The sequence below is a fragment of the Muscardinus avellanarius genome (assembly GCF_963383645.1).
Source record: "Muscardinus avellanarius genome assembly, chromosome: 10".
NCBI lineage: Eukaryota > Metazoa > Chordata > Mammalia > Rodentia > Gliridae > Muscardinus > Muscardinus avellanarius.
The window spans coordinates 100068020-100094725 of NC_137796.1; the positions used below are offsets into that span (position 1 = coordinate 100068020).

Below are 26706 nucleotides of genomic sequence, written 5' to 3' on the forward strand. Positions count from 1 at the left end.
AGGACCTCTTCAAAACGGTATCAATCATGGATACTCTTTCTGAGGGCGGGGTGGGGAGGGACAGCGACAGCAAAATAACTGTTTAACTGAATCTAAGACACCATCAGTGAAAGATGCACCAATATTTTACAAACCACTGAAACTGAAATTCCCAAGATCCCCAACCTAGTAAGAACCCCACATATAAAGTGGAAACTTGAGAGCCTCACTCCCAACATAAAGGTTAAAGCAGCCAGGTATGGTGGCTGGTGCACACCTGTAATCTCGGTACTTGGGAGGCTGAGACAGCGTACCACAGGTTCAAGGCCAGCCTCAGCAATTTCACAAGACCCTCGGCAACTTATTGTGACCCTGTTTCAAATTGAAAAATAAAAAAGGGCTGGGGTGTAGCCCAGAGGTAGAATGCCCCTGGGTTCAATCCCCAGTTCCAAAAGACAAAAAAAAAAAGCCTCCGAGAAGTCTTAGCGTATAACACAGAGCGATGTGAAAGACAGTCAAGTTCCAAAGCTACACCTTTCCGTTCACAGAGAAGCCAGTGAACACAAAGTTGATGTCTCCGCCCTTCGTGCAGATGTCGTTGACGCCATCCACGTACAGCTCCACGCTTGTTGGCTCTGGGGAAGGAGGGAGGGAGAGGGGAAGGCATGAGAACAAGCACAACCTGTGTCCTGAGATACACTTCAGCTGTCTAGGGAAAACACACGCCATGGCCGGGCTGCTCTAGTCACTTAACCTTGAACACCTAACAGATTTACATGACTCAAAACCCAAGGTGCCAGACGTTACACAGGGAACGTTTCCCTCCCGCTCCATCCCCGGGCCCTGTGGGAAACTATTTAGAATGCGAAAGAGCTTAAAAACTGTCTTCAGCCAAGCTGCATGCTGGAGTCGCGCTGAAGATTCAGTGGGCACCGTAGTTTCACTTGTTGAATGTTCGCCACGGCCCAGGCACCAAGCCAAGTGCTTTCAGTCCTCATAACCTTCTTAGGGGACAAGATCCTTTACTGAGAGGTAAACTGAGGGACAGGGAGGCCCATGGTTACCATTTGTGACAAAGCTCCAATCCAACCAGCCAAAGCAGGCTCCGGGCCTGTCCCAACAAGTCCGTCAGTTCAGGCACATTAAACCAGGACCATAATCCCCTGCGCCACCTAAACCACGTGGAGAGGGAGCGAGCAGGGCAGGCAGCAGGGATAACAGCTAACTCCAGCCGGCTGCTGCCCGTGGGCCTGCACCCTGGGGCCCAGCTCATGAAACACTGGGGATGCGGATATTATCTGCAATCTCCTCATCTCGATAGTCGTAGTAAATTCAACTTTTGAGAAAACTGAAGAGGTCATCGTAAGAGGAGCTAAGGTTAAGTTTTTGAAGTTAGGAAGAGTGTGGAGTAACAGAGAAAAAACAAATGGAAAAACCAGGAGATTTCTAAGGTTAAAATGACAAACAGCACGCCTGTGTTAGTGCACAGAAGTTTCCAACAAAAACAAATGGGCAAGAGACTTGAACAGGGATCTCACAAAAAGAGCTATCCGTGACAAATGAACATAAATATATGAAAAGGGTACAATCTCATTGGCCATCACAGAATGCAGTCGGGGCCTCGAGAAGATACTACCACGCCCTGCAGAACAGCTGAAATGAAAAAGACATCATACCACTGGCTGGCCAAGGTGTGGAGCAACTGGAACGCACGCATGCGGCTAGAGTAAACTACACTCCCACTCTACAGGCGTGGGGACGGGCACTAAAGCTGAGCAAGTATAAATCCTGTAATCCGACAATCTCACTTCTTCCTGGCACATACTCAGCTAAGATGCAAATACATACACACTGAAAGACGAGTAGGAATGTTCACGGCAGTGCTGCCTTTTTGTGTTTCATTTCAGTGCTGGGGATTGAACCCAGGGGCGTTCTACCCCTGAGCTACACCCTGTCCTATTTTATTTTGAAACAGAGTCTCACTAAGTTGCAGAGGGCTGTCCTCCAACCTGCAATCCTCCTGTCTCAGCCTCCCAAGCACTGGAATTGCAGGTAGGAGTACCACCATGCCATCCCTGGTAGGAGTGCTATCCTTTGTGGCCCAAATCAGGAAGCACCCAAGAGTCCATCAACAGGAGAAGAGATGCATTGTACATCAGAACTCTGTACAAGAAAGAGAATGAGCCAGGGCCACATACAATACAGACGAATCTTATGAGAAAAAGTAGATAGGGGAAAAAATACCTTGAATAATTTCAACTCTACGAAGTATAAAGCTTTGGAAGGTGAGGGCAGTGGGTAGGGCAGGACAGTTAATGCTGGGACAGGTACTTCTAGGATACCAATAAAGTTTTCTCTCGTGATCTGGAAGGAGGTACACAGGTGTGTGCACTTTGTGACAATTCACCAGGTTGAAAAGAAAATTCATCAAGTGATACCCTTGTGCTTAGCGCACTTTTTCTGAGAGTATGTTAAAATCCAATGAAAAAACTTATCAAAAGAAAAAGCAGCTGGGTGTGGTGGTGGCGCACGCTTGTAATCCCAGTACTTGGGAGGCTGAGACAAGAGGATCGCAGGTTCGCGGCCAGCCTCAGCTACTGAGTGAGGTCCTTCCCAACTTAGTGAGGCCCTGTTTCAAAATAAAAAATACAAAATAGGGCCGAGGGTGTAGCTTGCAGGTAGAATGCCCCTGATTTCCATCCCCAGTACTGAAAAGAAAAAGCAAGAAAGAAAAAGAAAAGAAAAAGCACTGTGAGGCTGGGACAGGAGGATCATTGGTTCACAGCCAGCCTCAGCAGCCTCATGAGGCCCTCTGCAACTTAGTGAGATCCTGTTTCAAAATAAAACACACAAACCAGGTGGGGGTGTAGCCTGGAGGTAGAATGCCCGAGCTCAATCCCCAGTACCACACACGAAAAAGGAAGAGAAAAGAAAAAACACTGACAGACAAGAGGCGGGCAGACAAAACACTTGCAGAGGGCACCCAACTGTGACCTCCGCTCCCACCAAGAGCTGGCCGGCACCCCCAGCTTCTAGAATGCACTGGCCAGGTGCCTGTGAACTGAGCGCTTCCTCACAGCCAGACAAGCTGCGGGCCGCCTGACCTGAACAGCAATGGCCCCACTCCTCTGCCCGGGCTGGGGACTGTGGTCCCCTCACCCACTCCACCCAAACATTCTTCAAAAGCTTCGGCTGTGTCCAAACACAGCCTCTTCTGATCTTGAGCCCATCTCTAACTCTCCAGCGCAGCTGAAGGCGCTGTGGCAGGAGAGCCTGTAGCTTCTGTCTGTGCAGGAGGGCTGTTTTCAAGCCTGAGTGCCCGCCAGCCGTGGACCAGTTGTTCTGAACACTTAACACTGGCCCACCACCCTCCCAGGTCCCTAGGGCAGGGACTCCACAACCAAGGGAGAGAGGCTGGCCGGGGAGTCACTCCTCAAGGCTGCCGGGGCCGGGGAGGCCCGAGGCTGCCACAACTTCTGACCTCTCAGGAGAAGCACATCTGGTTGCTTCTCGGTGGTAGGGAACTTGCCTAGCATGTGTGAGGCCCTGGCTTCAGTCCTCAGTAACACACATGCGCGCGCGCGCGCGCGCACACACACACACACACACACACACACACACACAATAGAGGTGTATCTGGATTTTGATGGTAAATCTCACAATGTTTAAGTTTCACTTAATTAAAAAAAGAACGTGAAGGTGCTAAAATAAATAAATAAATAAATAAATAAATAAATAAATAAACTGTCCCAGGACAAGAACCAAGTTCCCTCTTGTTATGGTTTGGAGACAGAATGCCCGCTGGAAAAGCTCGCGTGTGGCAACGCAAGGATGCCCGGGTGAAATGACTGAATCCTGAGGGCGCTAACCTCATCGCTGGGCAAGTCCCCTGGCAGGTCATCAGCTCGACTGGGTGGCAAGGTAGGCAGGCCGGGTGTGGCAGGAGGGGCATTCAGTGGCGGCGTGGTGGAGGGCACTTCGAGTCTGTCCCGCCCTTCTTCGCCGTCTTCTCTCGGCTTCCCCCGCCTGCCCTGAGCTCTGCCAACGGGACCCGGCCTCACCTGGACTGAAACCTCTGACCCCTCCAGAACTGTAAGCAAATAGCTCTTCCTTCCTCTAAGTTGCTGTCATTAAGTATTTTGGGTCACGGCTGACTGAAACACCGCTCTTGGTTCCTGTACTGTTCCGCTGCCACAAGGCAGTTTCTAAAGAGGTACAGTACGTGAGAAGATTGCCTGCTTTAAGAAAGATGACAGACAGCCTTCGGAGGGATCTAAGATAAATCCAAATTAAAGTGACGAGAGAAAAGATACACTACAAAAACTCCCTTCCACACTAGAAATAAATCCTTAATATTTCAACAGTCACTCTACTCTGCCAATCTACACTGATATTCGGTATTTAACGTGACCCCTTACAAAGTACGACTAACTTACCAAAACTCCACCCGAGGGGAGGCTCGATCTTCAGAATGAAATCCCCCTGACAGGAGAAGTGAAAAAGAAAGGTAAAGGAATGAGAACCGAAGACCCTGGCTTAATGTAACTTAGTGCTACTGTTTGAGCTCACATTTTTACACCTGAAATGAAATTCTAAGCAAAAGTGGTGTTCTAAGCAGGCCCATTTGAGAGGTTTTTTTGTTTTTGTTTTTGTTTTTTGGTGGTACTGGGGGTGGAACCCAGAGGCTTTCTACCTCCGGGCTATACTCCCAGATCTATTTTATATTTTATTTGGAACAGGGTCTCACTAAGTTGCTGAGAGCCTCACTAAGTAGCTGAGGCTGGCTTCAGACCCGTGCTATCCTCCTGTCTCAGCCTCCCAAGCACGGGGATTACAAGTGTGCGCCACCACGCCCGGTGAGAGTTCTAAGGATACTTTTTCAGCCGCTAAATATACTATTAACCAAGTCTTCTATTAACCCCTTACACAGCTGAGTCTAAAGGGCTGGCATGCGTGCTTAGGAACTAAAGTCATTTCTTAAAGTTAGATTATTCTGCCGGGCGTGGTGGCGCACGCTTGCCATCCCCGCGCTTGGGAGGCTGAGACAGGAGGATCGCACGGGTTCGAAGCCAGGCTCAGCTGGCTTAAGAGACCCTGTTTCCAAGTAAAATATAAAAAATAGGTCTGGGAGTATTGCCCAGAGGTAGAAAGCCCCTGGGTTCCATCCCCAGTACTGAAAAAAAAATAATAATAATAGATTATTCTCATCAACTCTAGTTTCTTGAGATTGGTATTAATAGTGAAAAACAATGGATTTCAAGACCCAACTAGCCCATCTCTAGAAATTGATCCTATACATTTTACATAAAGATTTAAGTTCAAGATTATTTATTTCTGTAACTTAAAAATTGAGCTAGGCACGCCAGGCATAGTGGCACATGCTTGTAATCCCCGCCCTTGGGAGGTGGAGACAGGAGGATCGCGCAGGTTCGAGGAGACCCTGTTTCCAAATAAAATATAAAATAGGTCTGGGAGTGTAGCCCGGAGGTAGAAGGGTTCCATCCCCAGGACCACAAAAATAAAAATAAAAAATAAAAAAATTGGGCTGGGCATGGTGGCACACCTGTAATCCCAGTATTTGGAAGGCTAAGACATAAGGATTACACGTTCAGGACCAGCCTCAGCACTTAGCAAGATCCTGTTTCAAAAAAAAAAAAATTTTTTTTTTTAATTTTTAAAAGGCTAGGGGTATAGCTCAGAGGTAGAATGCCCCTGGGTTCGTTCCAAAGTACTCCCACCAAAAAAATTGGGAAAAGTCCATCATTTGAGAGGTGATCAACTAGATTAGGCTGAGCTTAATGCTGATATCTGAAGCCATCATTGGAAAGGCAGCAATATATCTATACACGTGCTAATGCTAAGGTATGGACTGGAAAGAGTAATTCCCCTTACAGTAATGCTTCATGGGGGAGGGGAATCAAATGGCAGAATAATTCTGTTTAATTACATTTGTATCTTTAAAAAAAAATCAAAATCAAAACTATGTACACTGTCTGCAACTTCCTATGAATGTATTTTTATTTCCAAATAAAAAGCTGAAATGTGTGAACTGTGTAGGTGAGGTGTGCCTGGATGCATAGATGTCACATGCATCTGTATGTACATGCACATACATGTGTGTACATTCATAGATACCTGCGTAACTATAAACAGAGAGCAACCTGTTAAGATATATATCAAAACTTTTATCAAAGGGAGGAAAGTGATGGAATCAGACGAAAGGGTACAAATTTATTTCGTATACCTCTAAAGACCTCAATTTTTTCCCATGGTGCTTATAGAATCCCATTATTACTTCTATAATTTTCTTTCTTTCTTTTTTTTTTTTTTTTTGGTGGTACTGGGGTTCCTGGAAACCCTTCTACCTCCGGGCTACACTTCCAGACCCGTTTTTATATTTTTATTTGGAAACAGGGTCTCTTAAGCCAGCACAGCTGGCTTCAAACCTGCGCGATCCTCCTGTCTCTGCCTCCCAAGCATGGGGATTACAAGCGTGCGCCACCACGCCCGGCTATAATTTTCTAATACTATTTTAAGCCAGTCACAAATAAAGGGTCCCATCAGATCAGCTTCTCAGCCCAGGGGCTCTCGGCTGGGCTTCAGGCTGCCCTGGGCCGCCTGTGGGACGTTCAGCTTCATCCTGGCCTCCGCCAAGGGACCACAGCACTTCTCAACAGCTGTGACAACCACAAGGTCTCCAGAGGTCGCCAGATGGATTCAACTGGCCCAGTTCTTAAGTTATCTCCCTTGGAATTTGGCTAGCAATGCCATATTCTACTAATCATTTACGAGGCCAATGAGCGCCCGCTCGTGTGGGAGCGGCCGGCTGCTCCAGTTTGCATGGCCCCATGGACCACACTAATGACTTCCCATCATAAAAGACAAGCCGGTCAAGTCTGCAGTGCCTCTGCCTCTTACCTTATCATACAAGGGGATCATAAAGTAGCCATTGTTAGGGGCACAGTCTGTCTGGTATTTCAAAGTCCCATGCTTGGTGTACAACTTTATCTGAGAAAGAAAGAAACAGAAGGCATAATGAGACATCACCTTTGAGAATTAACTACATACATTACTCAGTCACTGCATTTGCCGGGGACCTGCTCCGTGCTGCCTATGGACACCGGGTACAAGGGACAGAGGGAAATAAAGACAAACTCACCCCAAAGTAATGTAATTTATGTTTCTCCGATTAGAAATCATCTAAAGCCTTCCCCAAAAGTCTTGTTTTTCAATGCTTTTCAGTTTATTTTACTGGCTGTCTCTACTTGGTTCATATAAGTTTCCGGGTCTAAAGCAAATTCTCTACTGTTAGTAAAACAAGTCTGCTTAGTAAAATGTAGAGTCTTGCCGGGCATGGTGGAGCACCCCGCGCTTGGGAGATGGAGACAGGAGGATCACACAGGTTCGAAGCCAGCCTCGCTGACTTAAAAGACCCTGTTTCCAAATAAAAATATATGAAAATAGGTCTGGGAATGTAGCCCAGAAGTAGAAGGATTTCCAGGAACCCCAGTACCACAAAAAAAAAAAAAAAGCAGATTGTTAAGCCCCCCCACTGCCCTATTTTTTATTCTTTATTTTGAAACAGAGTCTCACTAAATTACACAGGGCCAAGCCAGGCGTGGTGGCGCACGCTTGTTATCCCAGCACTTGGGAGACTGAAACAGGAGGATCACAGAGGTTTGAAGCCAGCCTCAGCTACTTAGTGAGACCCTGTTTCCAAATAAAGTATAAAAATAGGTCTGGGAGTATAGCTCGGAAGTAGAAAAGCCTCTGGGTTCCACCCCCAGTACCATAAATAAATAAATAAATAAATAAATAAATAAATAAATAAATAAATAAATAAATAAATAAATAGGTTACACGGGGCCTCATTAAGTAGCTGAGGCTGCCCGCAAACCACGATCCTCCAGTCTCAGCCTCCCAAATGCTGGGATCACAAGCGTGCGCCACCGCACCCGGTCCCACCTCACTTTCTCAGCTGAAAGGTCTGGGATGAGAACTGGACACCTGCATTATTAGCCACAAACAATCCCACCTATTTGGAGGAAGAGTCACCTAGGAACTTAATTTTCTCTTAACTTTCATTATCAAAATAAAAAGAGATCAAAAGACATTTGATATATATCCTCTCCTCGAAGACTCTACAACTTGTGTCCTGAGCATTAGCAGACACGGTATGCTCACCCAAGAAGACTCACAAGCTGCATCTGGGCCTTCCACATACTGGGCGACCTGGGGCACCCATTCAGCCTGCAGAGGCCAGTGCCTGCATGGGTAGAAAGAGCTACTCTCCCTCACGGTGGCTAAACAGATTCGCATCAATGTACACTAGGCAACTGGCACAGGGTACGGGCTCAAAAAAGAAAGTAGTTTTTTGTTTGTTTTTTGTTTTGGTAGTACTGGGGTTCCTGGAAGCCCTTCTACCTCTGGGCTACACTCCCAGACCTATTTTTACATTTTTATTTGGAAACAGGGTCTCTTAAGCCAGCGCGCGGGGCTGGCTTCGAACCTGCGCGATCCTCCTGTCTCTGCCTCCCAAGTGCGGGGATTACAAGCGTGCGCCACCACGCCTGGCCAAAGAAAGTAGTTTGTATCACTACTTAACATCACACGGTGCAATTGGTAGGGCAGACTGAGCTCTAGGAATTCCCTAACTGTACCTGCCTGATTCAGCCACTCTGAGCCTGTTTCTACACCTAGAAAAGGAGGCTGCTGGGTCTGATGCCAGTGCTCGTGACCAAGATACAGAAATGACAGTCGGATCTTACCAGCCAAGATGTGCAAAGCAACAAACTTAAAATCTGCGAGCCTGGGAAGAGAACAGTGCGCAGTGTCACCTAGAGCCTAAGCTCCTGTGGGCAGCAACCAGCGCTCACACTCCACAGCCCAGGACAGAGACCTATGTATGCTAAATACTCCAAAATACAAATATGAACGTGCTCCAAGTCATAAAGAAATAAAGATGCATGCATTTAAAGCCTGGAAATTTAGAAATTTACCAGCCCAGGGGGGCAGGGTCAGTGGCCATTCCTCTAAAGGGGTTCAGGGATCCAGAAACCCCAAGCCAAGCTTTGTAGCCAAAGACCAGCTGGTTTTCCAGACAAATCAGGAGTCCAGTTTTTAATGTGGAATCTCTTGATTGCTAAAGTATTTTTAAAAACAATATGATTTTTCCTTTTAACAGTAGAGGCTACTGTTAAAGAACACAGTATCAACTCCCTGAGAGTAGAGGTTTTTGTCTGACCTGTCCACTGCTACATCCCCACCATGGACAAAGTTTCAGTATGCACAGGGGCTCAACAAATAGTTGGTGACTGAATGAATACGATGGGGAAACACCCACAAAGGAAGAAGGCTGGAGAGGGCGAAGAGAGTTGTGTCAACGCCCAAAACACAATCAAGGAATGGCTGTGTAATATCTTACTTAAATACCTACAGACCAGTACATAAGATGATAAGTCTACATCAAGACTATACATATGAAATGTCTAATTTCATAATCAGAAATTGCAAAAGAACGAGTATCTCCAACCATCTGCACAGGCAGCCCTAGGGCTTAGGGAACGCACTTTTTTTTTTTTTTTTTTTTTTTTGCGGGTCTGGGGATGGAACCCAGGGGCATTCGACCTCTGAGCTATACCTCCTGCCCTATTCTTATTTCTTTATTTTGAAACAGGGTCTCACTAAGTTGCAGAGGGTTTCACTAAGTAGCTGAGGCTGTCCGCAAACCGTTATCCTCCGGTCTCAGCCTCCCGAATGCTGGGATTACAAGCTTGAGCCACCACGCCCAGCTAGGAACACACTTTGATGTGTGTTCACAAAAGATCACAAAAGACACCCTCCCGAGGTCGCACTGCCAATGGGCGCAGGGCCTCCCGCTGCCTTTCCCTTCCTCCCAGAGCCTCGTTAAACTACAAGAGCACAAAGTCTTTCAAAAAGTGCCCAGTCTACAAACCCACAAAGTGGTCTGGACATCCTGTGACACGTCCCCAGCAGCTCCTAGGAGCTCATATGTCTGAAAAGGGCAGAGGAGCAGCAGGGACTTGAAGATCATTACTGGTCCTCTTGGAAAACCCTGGTGCTGAGGGTGGCAGTTGTCTCCCAACACCACCCTACAGGTAAAAGCCTGGGAGCTGGGGCAAGGCCAGGTCAAAGGGATGCTGGCTGCAGAATGGACTTCCTCCCCAACCTGCTCTGAAGAACACCCAACAGGGCCCACACTGGGGCAGTTCAAAGGTACCTGCAGATGGCCTCGGGGGTCTTATCCCTGTTCCTTCTCTTGGGCATCTTCTGGCCTCTTTTTCTTTCTCTCAAATCACCTACCATGCCCCTGTTAATAGCGTCTTCCATTTCCTCTCCGTTAGAATTACTCCATTATCTTCTATTCCTTCCTAAAAACGAGTCCTCCAGTTCCCTCCTGCGCACCCTGACAAGTGTTCTCCACCACTACCATCCATCCTCTGCTCAGAAGCTTTCTGGGCCATAATCCCACCAGACTGATGACCACTTAACAGGCCTTTACAACTTAATTTAAAAAAAAAACAACCTTCTACACAAATCTCTAGTGTAATTCCAATAACTTCTCAGAATGGCAACTAGGGCAGCTTGTTATAACAACTCTCCGAAAAGGAGCGTGTGCGGGTGGAGGGGAGCAAACACCCAGTTCTCCGGCCCTGGAGGTTACAAGACCGCTCGACAGGGCAAGGATCCATGGGACGGGTGTCAGGGAGCTCTAAAAGCTTTCTGGGGGGTTTGGAAGCACGCTGCGCTGCACCCTGGGGTGGGGAGCGGGGTCTGGGTTGTGGAGTTTGGGGTGAGACCTGCGTTCTCTAAATTCTAGATTACAGATTTGGGAAGATCTGCGACTCAGGGGTCTGACTCTGGGGGACCTGGGGGTCTGGATTCTGGAAAACCGGCGTTCTGGCACCCGAGCTCCGCCGCTGACCCCACTTGGAGAACCCCCATCTGGCGGGCAGGGGAGGGCGGCGGGAGCCCGCGTAAAGCACAACTGGGCGGAGGGAAGGGGCTGGTGGAGGCCACGGCGGCCCAGGGGAGCGGGGCGACGGCCCCAGGGCCACACCGCGAGCCCCGGCCGGGCCGCCCTCACCTCGATGAGCGAGTAGTTGATCTCCACGTCCGACTTGACGAAGCCTCCGCAGCCCACCACGATGTCCTCGGAGCCGCGCGCCGGCCCCACGCCGCCCAGCAGCAGCAGCAGCAGCAGCACGGCAGCGGCGACCCCCATGGGCCCGGCGTCCCGGCACGCCCGCATGGCCCGGCCTCCCTCGCCAGACCCTCCGCAGGCCGCGCAGTCCCGCCCCTCCAGCGCACGCCGCCGGCTCCTTCCTCTACGCCGGGTGACAGCCAGGCCCCGCCCCGCCGGCGACACCGCGCAGGCGCGCTGCGAGGCCACGCCCACGCCTCCGGCGCCAACGCCCTTCGACGCATGCGCGACAGGGAAACCAGGTCGCCTATGCCCCCTGGTGGCCTGGAGGACTCCGCGCGCCCTCTGGCAGGTGCAGCGGAAGGTGCTTTTGTACAAGCGCGAATTCCAAAGCTGGTTTCTTTAGGTTCATTGATCACAGCGGGGAAGGACGACTTTGTGGATCGAAGCGCCGGTCAAGTTTATTGTTTTTAGACCACATATTTCACAAGGGATCTCAAAAATAAATTTGTAAATTGGTAGATGTTTCCATGATAATCAGTAATTTTTTAAGCAAAATATTTTAAGTTCAGCATAATACTAAAAAGGGTATTTTTATTTTTTTCCTACTTGAGATTGAATCTATGAGCATTCTATATCTGAGTTACACCTTCAGCCCTTTTTATTTTTATTTTTTTAATTTTGAAACAGGATCTTGCTAAGTTGCTGAGGCTGGCCCTGAAACCCACTATCCTCCTGTCTCAGACTCTCAAGTACTAGGATTACGGGCACGCACCATAGTGCCTGGTTTCAAACCTATTTTAATGCCAGCTCTAAGATCAGTACAGGGGCAGATTTTGAGAGGGTTTTCACCCATAGGCTCGAGGTGCATGTGATTTAATTCATTTTGCATTTATTCCCTAAGAAGAAATATGATTTGTCTGAAAACAGTTCAAATATCAGCATGTTGTATTTTTTTTAAAAGGCTGAACGTATAATGTAGCCAGAATTTAATTAGAAGTCATACATCAAATGGACAAAAATTGCTTTTCTGACCTGATATTTGGAATGTTTTTGTTTGCTCCTTAAAAAACCCAGTACTTTATTCTAATAGGTTTTTTGTTTTGTTTTCTTTCTAAATGATGGGATCAGAGAAGACTTCCACTGAAATTTGACATCGTGGCTAAAACTTAACCAACAAACAGCTAAGAATCACAACTTTACACTGTACTATGGTCGGGAACGATACATCGACAGGGGGTCTTCTTAGTCAGAGCCCATCTCATTTCAGGTTCTCACTCTGCATTCCTACTCAAAATACAGTGAGATTCCCAACCATTCCCTCATAGAAGCTATTTAAATAGTAATTAATGGGGGTGGTTCTTTATAACCACAACTGAAGCACGTACCTTTTGCCTCCCTTAACACGAAGCCCTAGTTTGTCTTACCAAATCATCATGGTGTTGGAAACCACCAACTAGGAGATATTGGCCTAGGGAAATGCTCACTGTACAGAACAGGAAGTCAAGGGAAAAAGACTTATCTAGAAATCCACACAGACACAGGCTGGTCTCTTAGACCTAAAGAACAGATGTTGGGATCCCCACATCTTATTCTTGGTTCAGCCCAGCTGGTTTCCTCTGTGTCTTTCTGACTTCTTGACCATTGCTTCCAATTCACCTGGAGACGTGCGCAGAAAGAGAGCGCCAGCACGGTGGTGATGCCGACCAGAAGGAGCAGCCTGCAGGAAGAGGGGGCTCTGGCTTCCCCAGAATTTCCATCCGCCTCCGCCCAAGCCACCTCCAGTAAACACGTGTGATTCCAGTATAAACAACATTCCGCCTTCAGACAAACCCTGGGTTCTCGTGAACCTGCTCTTTCAGCAAACTGGAGCAGGACAGCTGGAGGGATCTTGGCTGGACCCCAGACTGGGGCGTGGGGAGACTAAAAAAGACCTGGGGAAGCGAGGCTGGGGGACCCCCACTGGGAAGGCCCTGCAGGAGGTGAGGCTGGAGGAAAAGATTAGGGCCAGACCTGCAGAAGTTTCAGGGCAGCCAGAGCACACCGGGTGCCTGAACTCTGAAAAAGCTGGGTTTTCCCTTCCTGCCTTGAAAGGAATGCGCAATCATTGCAGAAAGAAAGAAAATGGAAAAGAACATGAGGATCCCTTGCCACGGTCACAGTATATTTTCATCTATTCGTCTATGCATATGTGTTCATGCTACAAAGTCATTCCTGTGGCCTTTGAAACAAGCCACACGCCTTGTATTAAGACTCGGGACAGGGAAGAAAATGACTGGCTTCCCCTAACTTGGGCATATTCTTTGCTTTTGTTTGTCTGTTTTGTTTTGCAGTACTGGGGCTTGAACCCAGGGGCATTCTACCTCTGACCCACAGCCCCAGCTGTTTTTATTTATTTATTTTTTTAAACAGCGGCTCACTGAGTTGCTGAGAACCTCGCTAAGTTGCTGAGGCTGGCCTCACACCTGCACTCCTCCTGTCTCAGCCTCCCAAGTACAGCCATGCACAGCCATGCGCCGCCATGCCCGGTGTGCTTTTCCTTTTTAAGAGTTTCATATCCTTCTTTCCTATCATCTTTTTTACAGTGTTTAGCAATCATCTTTCCATATTTGATATAATTCTGCAACGCCATTCTAAACTACTGGTTATTCAGCCAAGGAGTAAATGATAATCGATGCTAATAATAACCCTAAGTGATCCAGCACCTACCGTGTGCTCAGCACTGCGCTGTACTCTTTATTAAAAAATCTGAAATTCTTCCCATTGCCCTACATCTAGCCAGCTTCCATCCCGGTGGCTGGATACTTGGCCACCGCCGCTGTCTCCTGTTACAACACGTGGACACCCATTGCTTCTTTCACCAGAATTTGTTTCTGAAATTGCTGGGTCCTAAGCGTTTGAGACCTCGGGATGATAACCCCCCACCCAGCGTGGGGTGGGGATCACTGCACTCACAGGGCTTCCGGGATCCCCTCCCTGGATGCCCACCTAGGTTCCCCCGCGCACCCCCTCCACCTGGCTCCTCCTCCACGCACCTCTGTTCGCCAGAGCCATCCCTACCCAACTGCACAGCCGGACCTTGCCCTGGCCTCCAGCTCCAATCCCGCCCTGACCCGCCCCTTTCCTGTCGGGAGTACAGAGCTGGCTGCCTGGGATTCACAGAGGACGGACAGACAGACCGGAGCTGTGACCCAGGCACCGCACCGAGGGTGCCCAGAGCTCTGACCCGGGCACCCCACCGAGGGCATCCCATGGCGGCTCCGGAGACCTGCGCAGGGGTCAGGGTGAGTCCTCACGCCGCCCACTGTGCTTTCCCGGGATTGGTTTACCATCGCGGGCTGTGATATTACGGAGGGAGGGGTCCCCAAAGCCTTGGCCTCAGGAGCAGAGACCTGCTCTTTGGTTGCAATCCGGGCCGCATGGGATGTGAGCCCTGTCACCTAGCCCAGTACTGTGTGAAAGGCCAGCTGCTGGAGCTTTGGCCGTGCTGTGCAAACAGCGCCTGGACCCTCCCCAACCCCTTGCTCCCCAGACAGCCGCTTCCAGCTGCTGCCCCCCACTCCTGGTTCTCTCCCACCCTGCTCTGGCTCTGCTCTCCAGGGAGTGGCGTTCACGGGTGCAGATGGGGTGGGAGTTCCCAGCATCCAGGGGCCTAGGAGGTGGGGCAATAAGGAAATTTGATGTCAATCGAGGGCTTGCTCTGAGCCCAGAGTTGCCCTGTGTGCTTTTTTGCTGACAACCGGCTTAGCAGGAGCTTCGTGGGGGAGGGGGTTGATCTCATTGCAGGTCCTTCAGAGGGAAGGAAACGGAGACCCAGAGAGGCTGGGGTCAGGACCACCAGCAAGCGTGGGTGGGTCACCCACGCAGCCGAGTCCCCTAAACTTCCTATTTCAAATTTCCTCTTGGATAAAAATCACGGATCCAGGTCATGGGGGCAGAACGAGCCTTGGGGCAGATACACCTGCATCTGAACCACTTTCTGTTTGTGTGGGTCTGAAGGGGACAGTTCCCCTCTCGGGGCCTCAGTCTCCCCATCTGTGAAACGGGGACAGTAGCCTCTGCCACCTAGAGTTCTGCCCAGCGCTCACGGAGCCCAGGTCTACGAGACTCTGGGACCCGGTTCCCAAGTTCAAATCCCAACGCCAGCAGCTTCTCAGCCGGGCAGCATCCATCAAGTTCCTCCACCTCTGGGCCTTGGCTTCCTTTTCTGGCAAATAAGTATGGTGATGGTATCTACCTAACAGCGTCAATGGGAATTCAAAGGGGCCCCAAATGGAAATGTTAAGGTTCCAGAAAGGTGCCTGGTCGCACAGGCAGGTGAGATTGGGATCCCAGTTCTGTATCACCCTAAAATTCCATTGGTGTTTGCTTCAGGTCTGGAACCAGACAGAGCCGGAGCCTGCCGCCCACCGCCTGCTGAGCCCCTGCCTCCTGAGGGCCACCGGGGTCTGGCTGCCCCCCTTGTACCTCTGGGTTCTGGGCCCCATCTACCTCCTCTACCTCCAGAAGCATGGCCGGGGCTACCTCCGGATGTCCCCGCTCTTCAAAGTTAAAATGGTACCTCCGGGAGCAGGGGCACACAGCGGGGCGGGGAGACCCCGCGGGGAGTGACGCTCCCCGCCAGGGGGCAGGGAGCACCTGGGGTGAGGGCCAGGAGAAAGCCTGTCCGCGAGCAGATCAATACTACGACTGCAGAGGCAAACTTACTTAGTGGATCAAAGTCCCCCGACAGACTCTGAAGTTGTGAAAATACCTGCACGCACGCGTGCGCGCGCACACACACACACACACACACACACACACACACACACATCTCTCGACAGTGTACAGGGCACCCAAGGTGACTTTATCTTTTTTAAGTAAACAGGGTATGTATGTGTGTGTGCACAAGTGTGTGTGTGTGTGTGTGTGTGTGTGTGTTACTAGGGACTGAACCTGGGGTCATTCCACCTCTGACCTATGCCCACAGCTCTACTTTTTTTTTTTTGGTGGTACTGGGGGTGGAACCCAGGGGCTTTCTACCTCCAGGCTATACTCCCAGACCTATTTTATATTTTATTTGGAAAGAGGGTCTCACTAAGTTGCTGACAGCCTCACTAAGTAGCTGAGGCTGGCTTCGAACCTGCGTGATCCTCCTGTTTCAGCCTCCCAAGCATGGAGGATTACAAGCGTGCGCCACGACGCCTGGCTACTTTTTTTTTTTTAAACAGGTCTCGTTAGGTTGCTGAGGGCCTCACTAAGTTGCTGAGGCTGCCAATCAGCCTGCGATCCTCCTGTCTCAGCCTCCCAAGTACTAGAATTGCGGGTGTGCGCCACCCTGCCTGGCTTAAAACAAACTGTTTTGATTGTGTCTGAATTTTTGGTGCTGGAGATTAAACCCAGGAGTAATGTGTGCTGAGCGTACACTTTACCACTGAGCTACATCCCCTAGCCCAGTTATGCCGTGTGTGTGTGTGTGTGTGTGTGTGTGTGTGTGTGTGTGTTACTGGGGATTGAAACTTGGAGTTTTCTACCTCTAGCTATACCTCAGAACCTTCCCTTTTTGTTTCATTTTGTTTTGAAACAAGTTCTCACAAGTGAGGCTAAGCTACTGAGACTGGCCTCAAACCTGTGAGCCTCCTGTCTGGGCCTCCCAAGTACTGGGATTACAGTTGTGTATCACCATGCCTGGCTGTTAGGCATTTATTTTTGTTTCCCTACTCTTAGTACTACTGAACAGGTTTGTAAATTATGTTTATTTTAGTGTGTTGGAAGGGCAAGCTTTTCTATCCTGTCTTCCAAATGACTACAGGAATGTTTTTTTAAGTTAATTTATTCCAAGACTTTTCCCCACTTTTTCCTTTTTCTTTTCTTCTTTTTCTTTTCTTTTTCTTTCTTTCTTTCTTTTTTTTTTTTTCTTTTTTTTTCTTTTTGGACTGGGAACTGAACCCAGGCACATTCTACTTCTGAGCCACACCCCCAGCTCTTTTTATTTTGAAACAGGCTTTCACTAAGTTACTGAGACTGAGCACAGACCTGCGGTCCTCCCATCTCAGCCTCCCAAGTCCTGAGCTTAGAGGTGTACCCCCTTCCCTGGCTCCCAGACCACTTCATTCATTCTGGCTCTATTGCCTGTCACTTTTCCAAGGGTTAGCAAACTGAAAGGGCCAGACCGTATATATCTGAAGCTTTGAGGGCCGTGAAGTCTTCCTTCCAAATACTCAGCTCTGGCCAGGCGTGGTGGCGCACGCTTGTAATCCCAGCACTTAGGAGGCTGAGACAGGAGGATCGCAGTTCACGGCCAGCCTCAGCAACTTAGCGAGGCCCTCAGCAACCTAGTGAGACCCGGTTTCAAAATAAAGAATAAAAAATAGAGATGGGGGTATAGCTCAGAGGTAGAATACCTCTGGGTTCAATCCCTAGTACCACACACACACACACACAAAAAAAAAAAAAAAATTCTCATTAAAACAACCACAGACAGCAGAGAATAAAGAGATGTGACTGTTTCAATAAACCTTGTTTATGGTCACTAAATTGTAAAATTCATTTAATGTTCACGTCATAACGTATTGTGCTTCTTTTTCTTTTCTTTCTTTTTTTGGTGGTACTAGGGATTGGACTCAGGATATTCTACCTCCCAGCTATACCTCCCAGCCCTATTTTACTTTTTATTTTGAAACAAGGTCCCACTAAATTGCTATAGGGCTAGCCTCAGATCTGCGATCCTCCCGTCTCAGCCTCCCAAGTCCTGGGATTCCAAGCATGTGCCACCACATCCAGCTCATCTTAGGCTTCCTCTGATTTCTTTTCCTCACTGATTTAAAAGTGCGAAAACCGTCCTCAGCTCCGAGGTATACAAAAACAGATGTGAGCAGGTGTGGCTCAGCACGCAGATGCCTTTGCAGCCCCACTTCAGGACAGCTGGGGAGCTTCCCACAGCACTTCCAGAGAGCCACTCCTATTCCTAAGAGAAATCAAAGCCCGGTGGGTGTGGTACACACCTGTAATCCCAATCCTTGGGAGACTGACCAGGAGGGTCACAGGTTCAAGGCCAGCCTCAGCAAGTAAGGAGGACTCTCAGCAACCTAGTAAGACCCTGTTTCCAAATTTAAAAAAATAAAATGGGGCTAGGGGTGTACCCCTGAGTTCCATCCCCAGTACCAAAATAAAGGAAAAGAGAGAGAAAGAGAGAGGGAGAGAGAAAGAGAGGGAGAGAGGGAGAGAGAGAGGGAGAGAGAGAGAGACAGACAGACAGACAGACATAGTAGACACATGACTATGGAAGCTTTCTGGCCCATCAGAAAGTTTCTCATAGACTTAACAGCAGAGATTACAGATGGCTTGAAGAGGATATAACTTTTTAACCCAGGGAGTAAATTTCACTTCACAGCATGTCTTCACGCTCAAAGCACTCTTGACCACGCTGGGCTGGCTCACATCCCGGTGTGCATGATTTACGAGACAGGTAGAGGCCAGGCTTGGTCCGCCCGGTGCCTCTGCACTCTCCACACGCACACTTTGATGGCTCGTGACGTGGGGGTCATTACGAGACCCTCTTCCTCCTAGGGATGTCAAGAGCTGCCTAACAATGGGGCATGATTTGCGGCCGCCACGTTTCTTTTTTTGCCCCCGCCTCACCTGAGCCTTTCTTCCCAGGTGCTTGGGTTTATCCTCATCCTCCTCTGTACCTTCACCGTGGCTGTCCCTCTTTGGAAAATCTGGCAGGGAGTGCGCCAGGCCCCAGAGTCGCTCATCCACCCTACTGTGTGGCTCGTCACCATGGTAATGGGCTCCTCTACTGCATTCTGGAGCTCCGGCTGCTGCCTTCTCGCCCTGGGCTGGGAGGGGAGGAATGGAGTCTCCCCTTCCACCCCAGCTCAGCTCCACCTAACTGGACCTTCCGGACTCTGAACAGTGTTTCGCCATGTTCCTGATTTTTGTGGAGAAGAAAAAGGGAGTTCGTGCATCTGGGCTGATGTTCGGCTACTGGCTGCTCTGCTGTCTCTTGCCAGCTGTCAGCATCGCCCAGCAGGCCGCAGGAGGGGTGAGTAGGAACGAGTTCACCTGGGCAAACCACTATGTCGGTTTCGAGCGTGAGCTCCTATCCCCCGCTTTCCATGCTTGACTTACCCTCCACACAGACACACTCACATACTCAAACCACTCAGATGCGCACAAACACACCCTCGTGCATAAGTAGGGATCTGTCATCTCATGTGTGTGTGTGCATGAGTATGTGTAAGTGTGTATGCGTGCGGTGTGCGATGTGTGTGTGCACGTGTGTGCATATGTAGTCCAGGGTCATTCTACCTCTGGGCTGAACCCCCAGCCCTATTTTATGTTTTTGGAAGCAGGGTCTTATTCAGTTGCTGAGGCTGGCCTCAGATCTGCAATAATCCTGACTCAGGCTCCCAAGTATGATGTATGTATGTATGTATTTGTTTCTTTGTTTTATTTATATGTGGTACTGAAAATTAAACCCAGAGGGATTCTACCTTCAAGGTATACCCCCTAGCCCTTTTATTATTTTGTTTTGTTTTGTTTTGAAACAAGGTCTCCCAAAGTTGCTGAAAGTCTCACTATGTAGCTGAGGCCAGTCTTGAACCTGCAATCCTCCTGTCTCGGCTTCCCAAGTACTGGGAATGCAGGCACGTGCCACCACGCATGGCTTCATGTTGTTTTTAGATGATTTATAATAATTGTACATGTTCATAAGGTATGGGGTGATGTTTTGACGCACCTAAACATTGCATAGTGATCAAGTCAGGGTACAGAGTACATCCATCGCCTCCTGCAGCCACCATTTCTTTGTGGTTAGTACATTCCTCTCTTCCAGCTATTTTGAAATGTCCAATACGCTATACGTAGTTACAGTGACTGCCGTGCAGTAGAACACTAGGAGGTGTTCTTCCCACCCACCTGGACCTGGTGACAGTCTCCCCCTATCCTTCCTCCCTCCTCCCCTCCCAGCTTCACAGCTACCAATCTACGCTTGGCTTCTACGCAATCGACTCCGTGAGCTGCCGCATCCGAGCAAGGTCAGGAGGACCTGCCCTCCTGCGCCTGGCTCGTCATCTCACTTCACGTAGCCATCTCTAGGCTCACTGGTGTTACAGCTCAGACTTTATTTCCCTTTCCCAGCCCTACTTACTTATTTACTTATGGTACTGGGGGTTGAACCCAGGGATATTCTACCTCTGAGATACACCCTGGCCCTAGTTTGTTTGTTTGTTTGTTTGTTTGTTTGTTTTATGCTGTACTAGGGATGGAACCCAGGGGCATTCTACTTCCAAGGTACAGCCCCAGCCCTATTTTTTATTCTTTATTTTGAAACAGGGTCTCACTGAGTTGCAAAGGGCCTCGTAGCTGAGGCTGTCTTCGAACTGCGATCCTCCTGTCTCAGCCTCCCAAATGCTGGGATTACAGGGGCTCATAAAGTTGCGAAGGGCCTTACTAAGTATCTGAGGCTGGTCTCGAACCTGTCTCAGCCTCCCAAGTACTAGGATTACAGGTGTGCACCACCATGCCTGACTTCTTTTCTTTCTTTCTTCCTTCCTTTCTTCCTTCCTTTCTTTCTTTCTTTCTTTCTTTCTTTCTTTCTTTCTTCCTTCCTTTTTTTTTTAAAACAGGATCTCACTAAGTTGCAAAGGGCCTCACTAAACAGTTGAGGCTGGCCGTGAACCTGCGATCCTCCTGTCTCAGCCTCCCAAGTACTGGGGTAACAAGTGTGCACCACCACACCCGCTCCTTTTTTCCCCCTTAATATTAGGGTTTGGCTAAGTTGCTGAAGGCCTAACTAAGCCACTGAGGCTGATCTTGAACCTCTGATCTTCCTGTCTCAGACTCTTAAGTATTGGGATTACACGCATACCATGAAGCCAGATACCATACCTGGCTTCATATATTTTTTTAACAACACAAACTCCCATTGGCTTACACTCTGACATTGCACACTCCACTGTATGCTGGACGCACACTTGTGTCGTGCCCCCATCCACACTTCATGCATGCAAGTCCAAAAGGCCACACACACACATACAACCTGGGTACAGATATGCACACGTGCTCTTATATTACATGCATGTGCATGTACTCGTGCTCACACATGTGCCCTCCCCACACTCCCATTCATCCATACTTACACACTCCTCTTGCACACGCACCCATGTTTCAATTTTCTAATCTGGAAGCAGCAATATGTTAGGAGACACAGGGGATCATGGTCTCAGCATAAAGAAAAATACATAGACTAGAGGGGTTTGCACGGCTCGGCTCTGCGGACGTTCAGGCTAGACGGTTCTCTGTGGGTGGAGGAGCGTCCCGCCCATTGCAGGGTGTTCAGTGGCACCCCAGCCTAGCCCGCTAGATACCGCAGCACCCCCACACTGCGGTAACCCCGAATGCCTCCAGATACTGCCAAGTGTCCCCTGGGGGGCAAAACCGCCCATCTGTTGAGAACCGCTTTCATCGACGGTGTGTTCAGCCTAGGCCCTGGCAGGTGGAGTTGCCTGGAAGCCAAAGGCCAGGCTGCAGCAGGGCCCACGCCATCATTTCTTGAGCCTAAAAGAAGTAGGTAAAAAGGCATTGTCCTTAAGGGTAGATGTCTACAAAGATTGACCTCTAGCCAGGTGTGGTGACGCACACTTGTAATCCCAGTACCAGGGAGGCCAAGACAGGGGGACCACAGGTTCAAGGCCAGCCTCAGCAAGCAGTGAGACTCGTATCAACCTAGTGAGACCCTGTTTTGAAATAAAAATTAAATAGGGGTGGGGTGTAGCTCAGAGGTAGAAGGCTTCTGGGTTCAATCCCTAGCAACACACACACACACACACACACACACACACACACACACACACACAGTAACCTTTCTAACGGGTGGTGCAATCCCCCAGCCACCCACCACATCACACAGGGTGGTCCAGACATTCTTCCTGGCCTCTGAAGTCCAAGTCAGCCTCAACTTCCCCAATCTATTGGAGGCCTCCCTGCCTCTACTCCTCAAAAGCCTTGGGAGTGGACTTGAGCCGCCTGGACGCCATGGGACCTGCGCCTCCTCTCCTGCAGGGCTTCCGAAGTGACCCACTCCGCCACCTGGCCACCTACCTCTGCTTGTCCCTGGTGCTGGCGGAGTTTGTGATGTCCTGCCTGGTGGATCAGCCCCCCTTCTTCCCGAAAGATTCCCAGCAGCCGGTGAGTCGCCAAGAACCCCCAGCACCCCCTTGGTCCCTGCAGGGCTCAGGTCTTGGCCTTCCCTGTGACTAAAGGGAGTTGAACAGGAGCACAGGTTGGTTGGTTGATTTTTGGTGGAACCCCGGGGCTTCTACCTCTGAGTTAAACCCCCAGGCTTTTAGTTTTCTGTTTGAAACAGAGTCTTGCTAGGTTGCCGAGCGTCTTGCCACATTGAGGAGGCTGTCCTCAATCTTACATTTCTCCTATCTCAGCCTCCCAGTAGAGCATAGGTCTTTAATTTTTTTTTTATTCATTCATCCATTTGACAAAATGTGAACTGCATGTCTACTGGTTACCATGTGTTGGCCAACTCTGTATAGGACAAGATAGGAAATATTTCAGGGTCTGTGAGCCCTACCTTTACCACTTGATTCTGCCATTGTGGTACAAAGAGCCGCCAGGGACAACAGGTCAACAAATGAGCGTGGCTGTGTTTCAATAAAACTTTATTGGCAGAAACAGGCCCTGAGTGGAACTTGGCCTGGAGGCCAGAGTTGGCTGACCCTGCGCTGTGCTCCAGCTGAGCATCTCTGGCAAACCAGAAGACAGGGTCCCTGTCCTCCCGCAGGTAGCAGTCCTGCGGGGAGCCAGAGAGTCACACGGTCACACAGATGCTTAGAAAAGTACACCCTGGAACATTCTCGCAAGAAGTTCAGGCTCTGTGAGAGTTTAGTACGTAACACTGAGGTGGTGTGTGAAGCCAGCAAAGAGTTTTCTGAGGAAGAGGTTGACCCAGGATGATCTTTAAAAGAACTCAAATGCTTGCTGGACACGGTGATGCATGCCTATGGTCTCAGCACTTGAGAAGCTGAGACAGGAGGATTCCAGGTTCACGGCCAGAGCCTCAGTGATTTAGCAAGGTCCTCAGCAACTTAGCAAGACCCTGTTTCAAAATATAAAAAGGCTGGGAATGTAGCTCAGAGGTAAAATGCCCCTGGTTTTAATCCCAGTACCACACACACAAAGATTTCAAATACTTTAGACTTTTTTGCTTATCAGAATAGCAAGCAAGCAAGCAAGCAAGACAGACAGAAAGAAAGAAAGAAAGACAGAAAGAAAGAAAGATAAAGAAAGAAAGAAAGAAAGAAAGACAGAAAGTCAGAAAGAGAGAAAATTTAAAATTCTTAAGACAAAGACGGGGTGAAATGGATGCCTTCATACCTCACTGGCAAAGTCGATAGACTGTGCAGCTTTCTGGGGTCGGTTTCTCTTCACAGCACGTGCTGAGGGACCTCGCCGGGGACTCCAGTCTCCTTCTTACACGTGGTCCTGGCTTTGGGAACGTCTTGGCCTCGATGTAATCAGAGGTGTTCCTCTGACAACTGAGCTCCTGCCACGTGGACACTCTCAGTGCAGCCTACCCATTTTCACCTTGCCCGCTAGGAAACCCCAGGCTCCCGACATGCACCTCTGGCGAGAAAACCGGGCATCCGGGTGCACGCGTCTGGTGCTGAGCCCAAGGTCACTTCGACCTGCCTCCCAGCCTCCTCACGGGAGACTGAGGCCGGCCTCTTCCCCATCTCTCATTCTTTTTCAGAATCCGTGTCCAGAAGCTGGGGCCTCCTTCCCCTCTAAGGCCATGTTCTGGTGGGCTTCTGGGTAAGTAAAGGCAGAGGTGGGTCGGGCCGTGGGCTCCCCTTACGTGGCTGCCCGTCCTCCCCCACAGCTCTGTCCTCCCGGCTCACAGAGGCTGGCCGGGCTTTCTCCTCCGCCCCAGCCTCGGCACAGGGAGTCCGCCACCCACCCCCGCCCCAGCCACTCAGGGGGTAAGACCTGGACTTGAACCAGCTCTGCCTCATATGAAGCACATCTCAAAACTCCAGAGGGCTCCACCCGCCCTCTGTAAGATGGAAGCAGCTCTCCCGACCCGCTGAGGCCGGTCGCAAACCTGCGATCCCCCTGTCTCGGCCTCCCAATGCTGGGATGACGAGCGTGCGCCACCACGCCCGGCCCACAGAAGTTTCCTCAATGGCTCCACTGGCTCTGTGCCCTTGTGACCTTCCTAAGTGCAGGAACTTGCAGAGCAGACCAGACCAGGGTACCACCCAGGACCTGTGTTCTGCCCACGTTCTTTTCTTGGAGTGAATTTGCTTTTTAAAAAAAACTTTAATAAATTTTGTTAAAAGGAATCTTCCAGCCCAGTGTGGTGGCACACACCTGTAATCCAGTACTTGGGAGGAGGCTGAGACAGGAGGATTGCAGGTATGAGGCCAGCCTCAGCCACTTAGCGAGGCCCTCAGCAATCTAGTGACACCCTGTTTCAAAAAAAAAAAAAAAAAGGCATCCTTCCATCACTGCCCAAACTTGAAAAATCCATCCAATCACTTGCCCCCCCCCCAGAAGAACTGCAGAAGTAATTTCAGGGGGAAACCAAGCAATGTTAATAATTTTCAAATCAGGACCTTTTGTTTGCCCTGAGTTAGAAAAGGGCACTTGGCTGCCGGACGTGGTGGCGCACGCTTGTCATCCCCGCGCTTGGGAGGCGGAGACAGGAGGATCGCGCAGGTTCAGAGCCAGCCGCGTGCGCTGGCTTAGGAGACCCTGTTTCCAAATAAAAATGTAAAAATAGGTCTGGGAGTGTAGCCCGGAGGTAGAAGGGCTTCCAGGAACCCCAGGACCACCAAAAAAAAAAAAAAAAGAAAAGGGCACTTGGCAAGGGCTAGAGAGAAAGGTCAGAAGAAAGGTTCCAGAGACCCAAAAAGAAAATGTGGCTCCCGCTGCGGAGGCCTGAGCAACCTCACTTCCCACGTGTGTGCTCCCCGGCCACCCACAGCAGACTGGCCGTCGCATTGGAAATATCCCATTTAAAGTGGGAGAACAAGCCGGGCGCGGTGGGCACGCTCGTCATCCCCGCGCTTGGGAGGTGGAGACAGGAGGGTCGCGCAGGTTTGAAACCAGCCTCGCTGGCTTAGGAGACCCTGTTTCCAAATAAAAATATAAAAAATAGGTCTAGGAGTATAGCCCGGAGGTAGAAGGGCTTCCAGGAACCCCAGTACCACCAAAATAAAACGGAACAGTAGCACAGGCCCATAATCCTACTACTTGGAAGGCTGAAACGGGAGGATCACAGGTTCAAGGCTGGTCTCAGCAATTTAGGGAGACTCTGTTTTAAAATAAAAACAAATTTAAAAAGGGCTGGGGGTGTAGCTCAGAAGTAAGATGCCCCAAGGAAGAAAGGAAGGGAGGGAGGGAGGGAAGGAGGGAGGCAGGCAGGCAGGCAGGCAGGCAGGCTGGCGGCCCCTCCACCTGACAGTCTTAGCCCCTGGGCTCCTGCTCTTCTATCTCTCTGAGCCTCCGTTTTCTTCCTCACGTGTAAAACGGGCCAGTTAACAGTCCACGGGGCGGGCTCCGCCGAGCTTAGGTGAGACCCCTCTGTGAAGGGCCGGGAGACTGAGGTCACCGCCCCCTTCACCCAGGCCGCACGGGGCGCAGAGGGACAGCCCTGTCCCCGGGTCACAGCCGCTGCGTGGAGACACCGAGCGACCGCGGCCCCTCTCTCTCACAGGCTGCTCTGGAGGGGCTACAAGAAGCTGCTGATGCCGGAAGACCTCTGGTCACTCGCGCAGGAAAACTCCTCAGAGGAGGTTGTGTCCCAGCTGGAAAGAGAATGGAGGAGAAGCCGGCGGTGAGTGAATGGTGGGCCCCGGCTCCTGCAGGACGGGCGCGCAGTGGTCCCATAGCCTGGCACCCTGTCTAGCCCCGGGCCCTACTCCAGACTCCCCCAGTCAAGACAGGCTTCCTCACGCCGGCCGTGGCAGTGCACACCTGTAATCTCGGTACCTGGGAAGCTGAGACAGGAGATTGCGGGTTTGCAGCCAGCCTCAGCAACTGAGACCCTCGGTAACCTAGCGAGACCCTGTTTCAAAATTAAAAAAATAGAAAGGCTGGGAGTGTAGCTCAGAGGTAGAATACCCCTGGGTTCAATCCCCAGCACTATCACACACACACACACACACACACACACACACACACACACACACACATGGTTCCCCCAGAATGCAAGTAGAATCCAAGTAGATTCTAAATGGGGGGCTCTTGGGGGGCCCTGGGGGAAGCACACAGGGTGGGTGGCAGGTAAGAGGCGCAGGGGTACGGGAGGGCAGGGAGCAGTGTGGTGGCTCACAGGCTGCAGGTGATGGCCCCCTTATTACAGAACCCAGCTCATCCATTTTCTGAGCCTCGGTTTTCTCCTCTGTTCAATGGCGACATCATTGAGTTCTAGCTCAGAGCTATTTGGGATGATTTAAAAAAAGGACATTTTCTGGGAAAGAACTTAGCAAACTCTTCCAAACATGGTAAGAGCCCCTGCATTAGCAGTCACCCGATTACAAGATCTTCGGAGCCATCCATTC

The 26706-nt window shown here is 50.0% G+C and overlaps 2 protein-coding genes across 2 annotated transcripts in view; one reads left to right on the forward strand and one right to left on the reverse strand.

Moving 5' to 3' along the window:
- The window catches only part of LOC308269141 (BOS complex subunit NOMO3), a gene marked incomplete at both ends in the record, with an annotated part of 51340 nt that extends 40089 nt beyond the window's left edge, over window positions 1–11251 (reverse strand). Inside the window, 4 exons of the mRNA XM_080704319.1 lie at window positions 514–614; window positions 4416–4461; window positions 6898–6987; window positions 11087–11251. Coding sequence (XP_080560445.1) covers window positions 514–614; window positions 4416–4461; window positions 6898–6987; window positions 11087–11251 — 402 coding nt within the window. The remainder of the gene's footprint in view (window positions 1–513; window positions 615–4415; window positions 4462–6897; window positions 6988–11086) is intronic.
- A 3143-nt stretch (window positions 11252–14394) lies between these two features.
- ABCC6 (ATP binding cassette subfamily C member 6) overlaps window positions 14395–26706 on the forward strand; it is a gene marked incomplete at both ends in the record, with an annotated part of 59668 nt that continues 47356 nt past the window's right edge. The window contains 7 exons of the mRNA XM_080703942.1: window positions 14395–14427; window positions 15518–15700; window positions 18782–18907; window positions 19041–19169; window positions 22190–22315; window positions 23892–23953; window positions 25860–25979. Of these exons, the coding sequence (XP_080560068.1) occupies window positions 14395–14427; window positions 15518–15700; window positions 18782–18907; window positions 19041–19169; window positions 22190–22315; window positions 23892–23953; window positions 25860–25979 (779 nt within the window). The remainder of the gene's footprint in view (window positions 14428–15517; window positions 15701–18781; window positions 18908–19040; window positions 19170–22189; window positions 22316–23891; window positions 23954–25859; window positions 25980–26706) is intronic.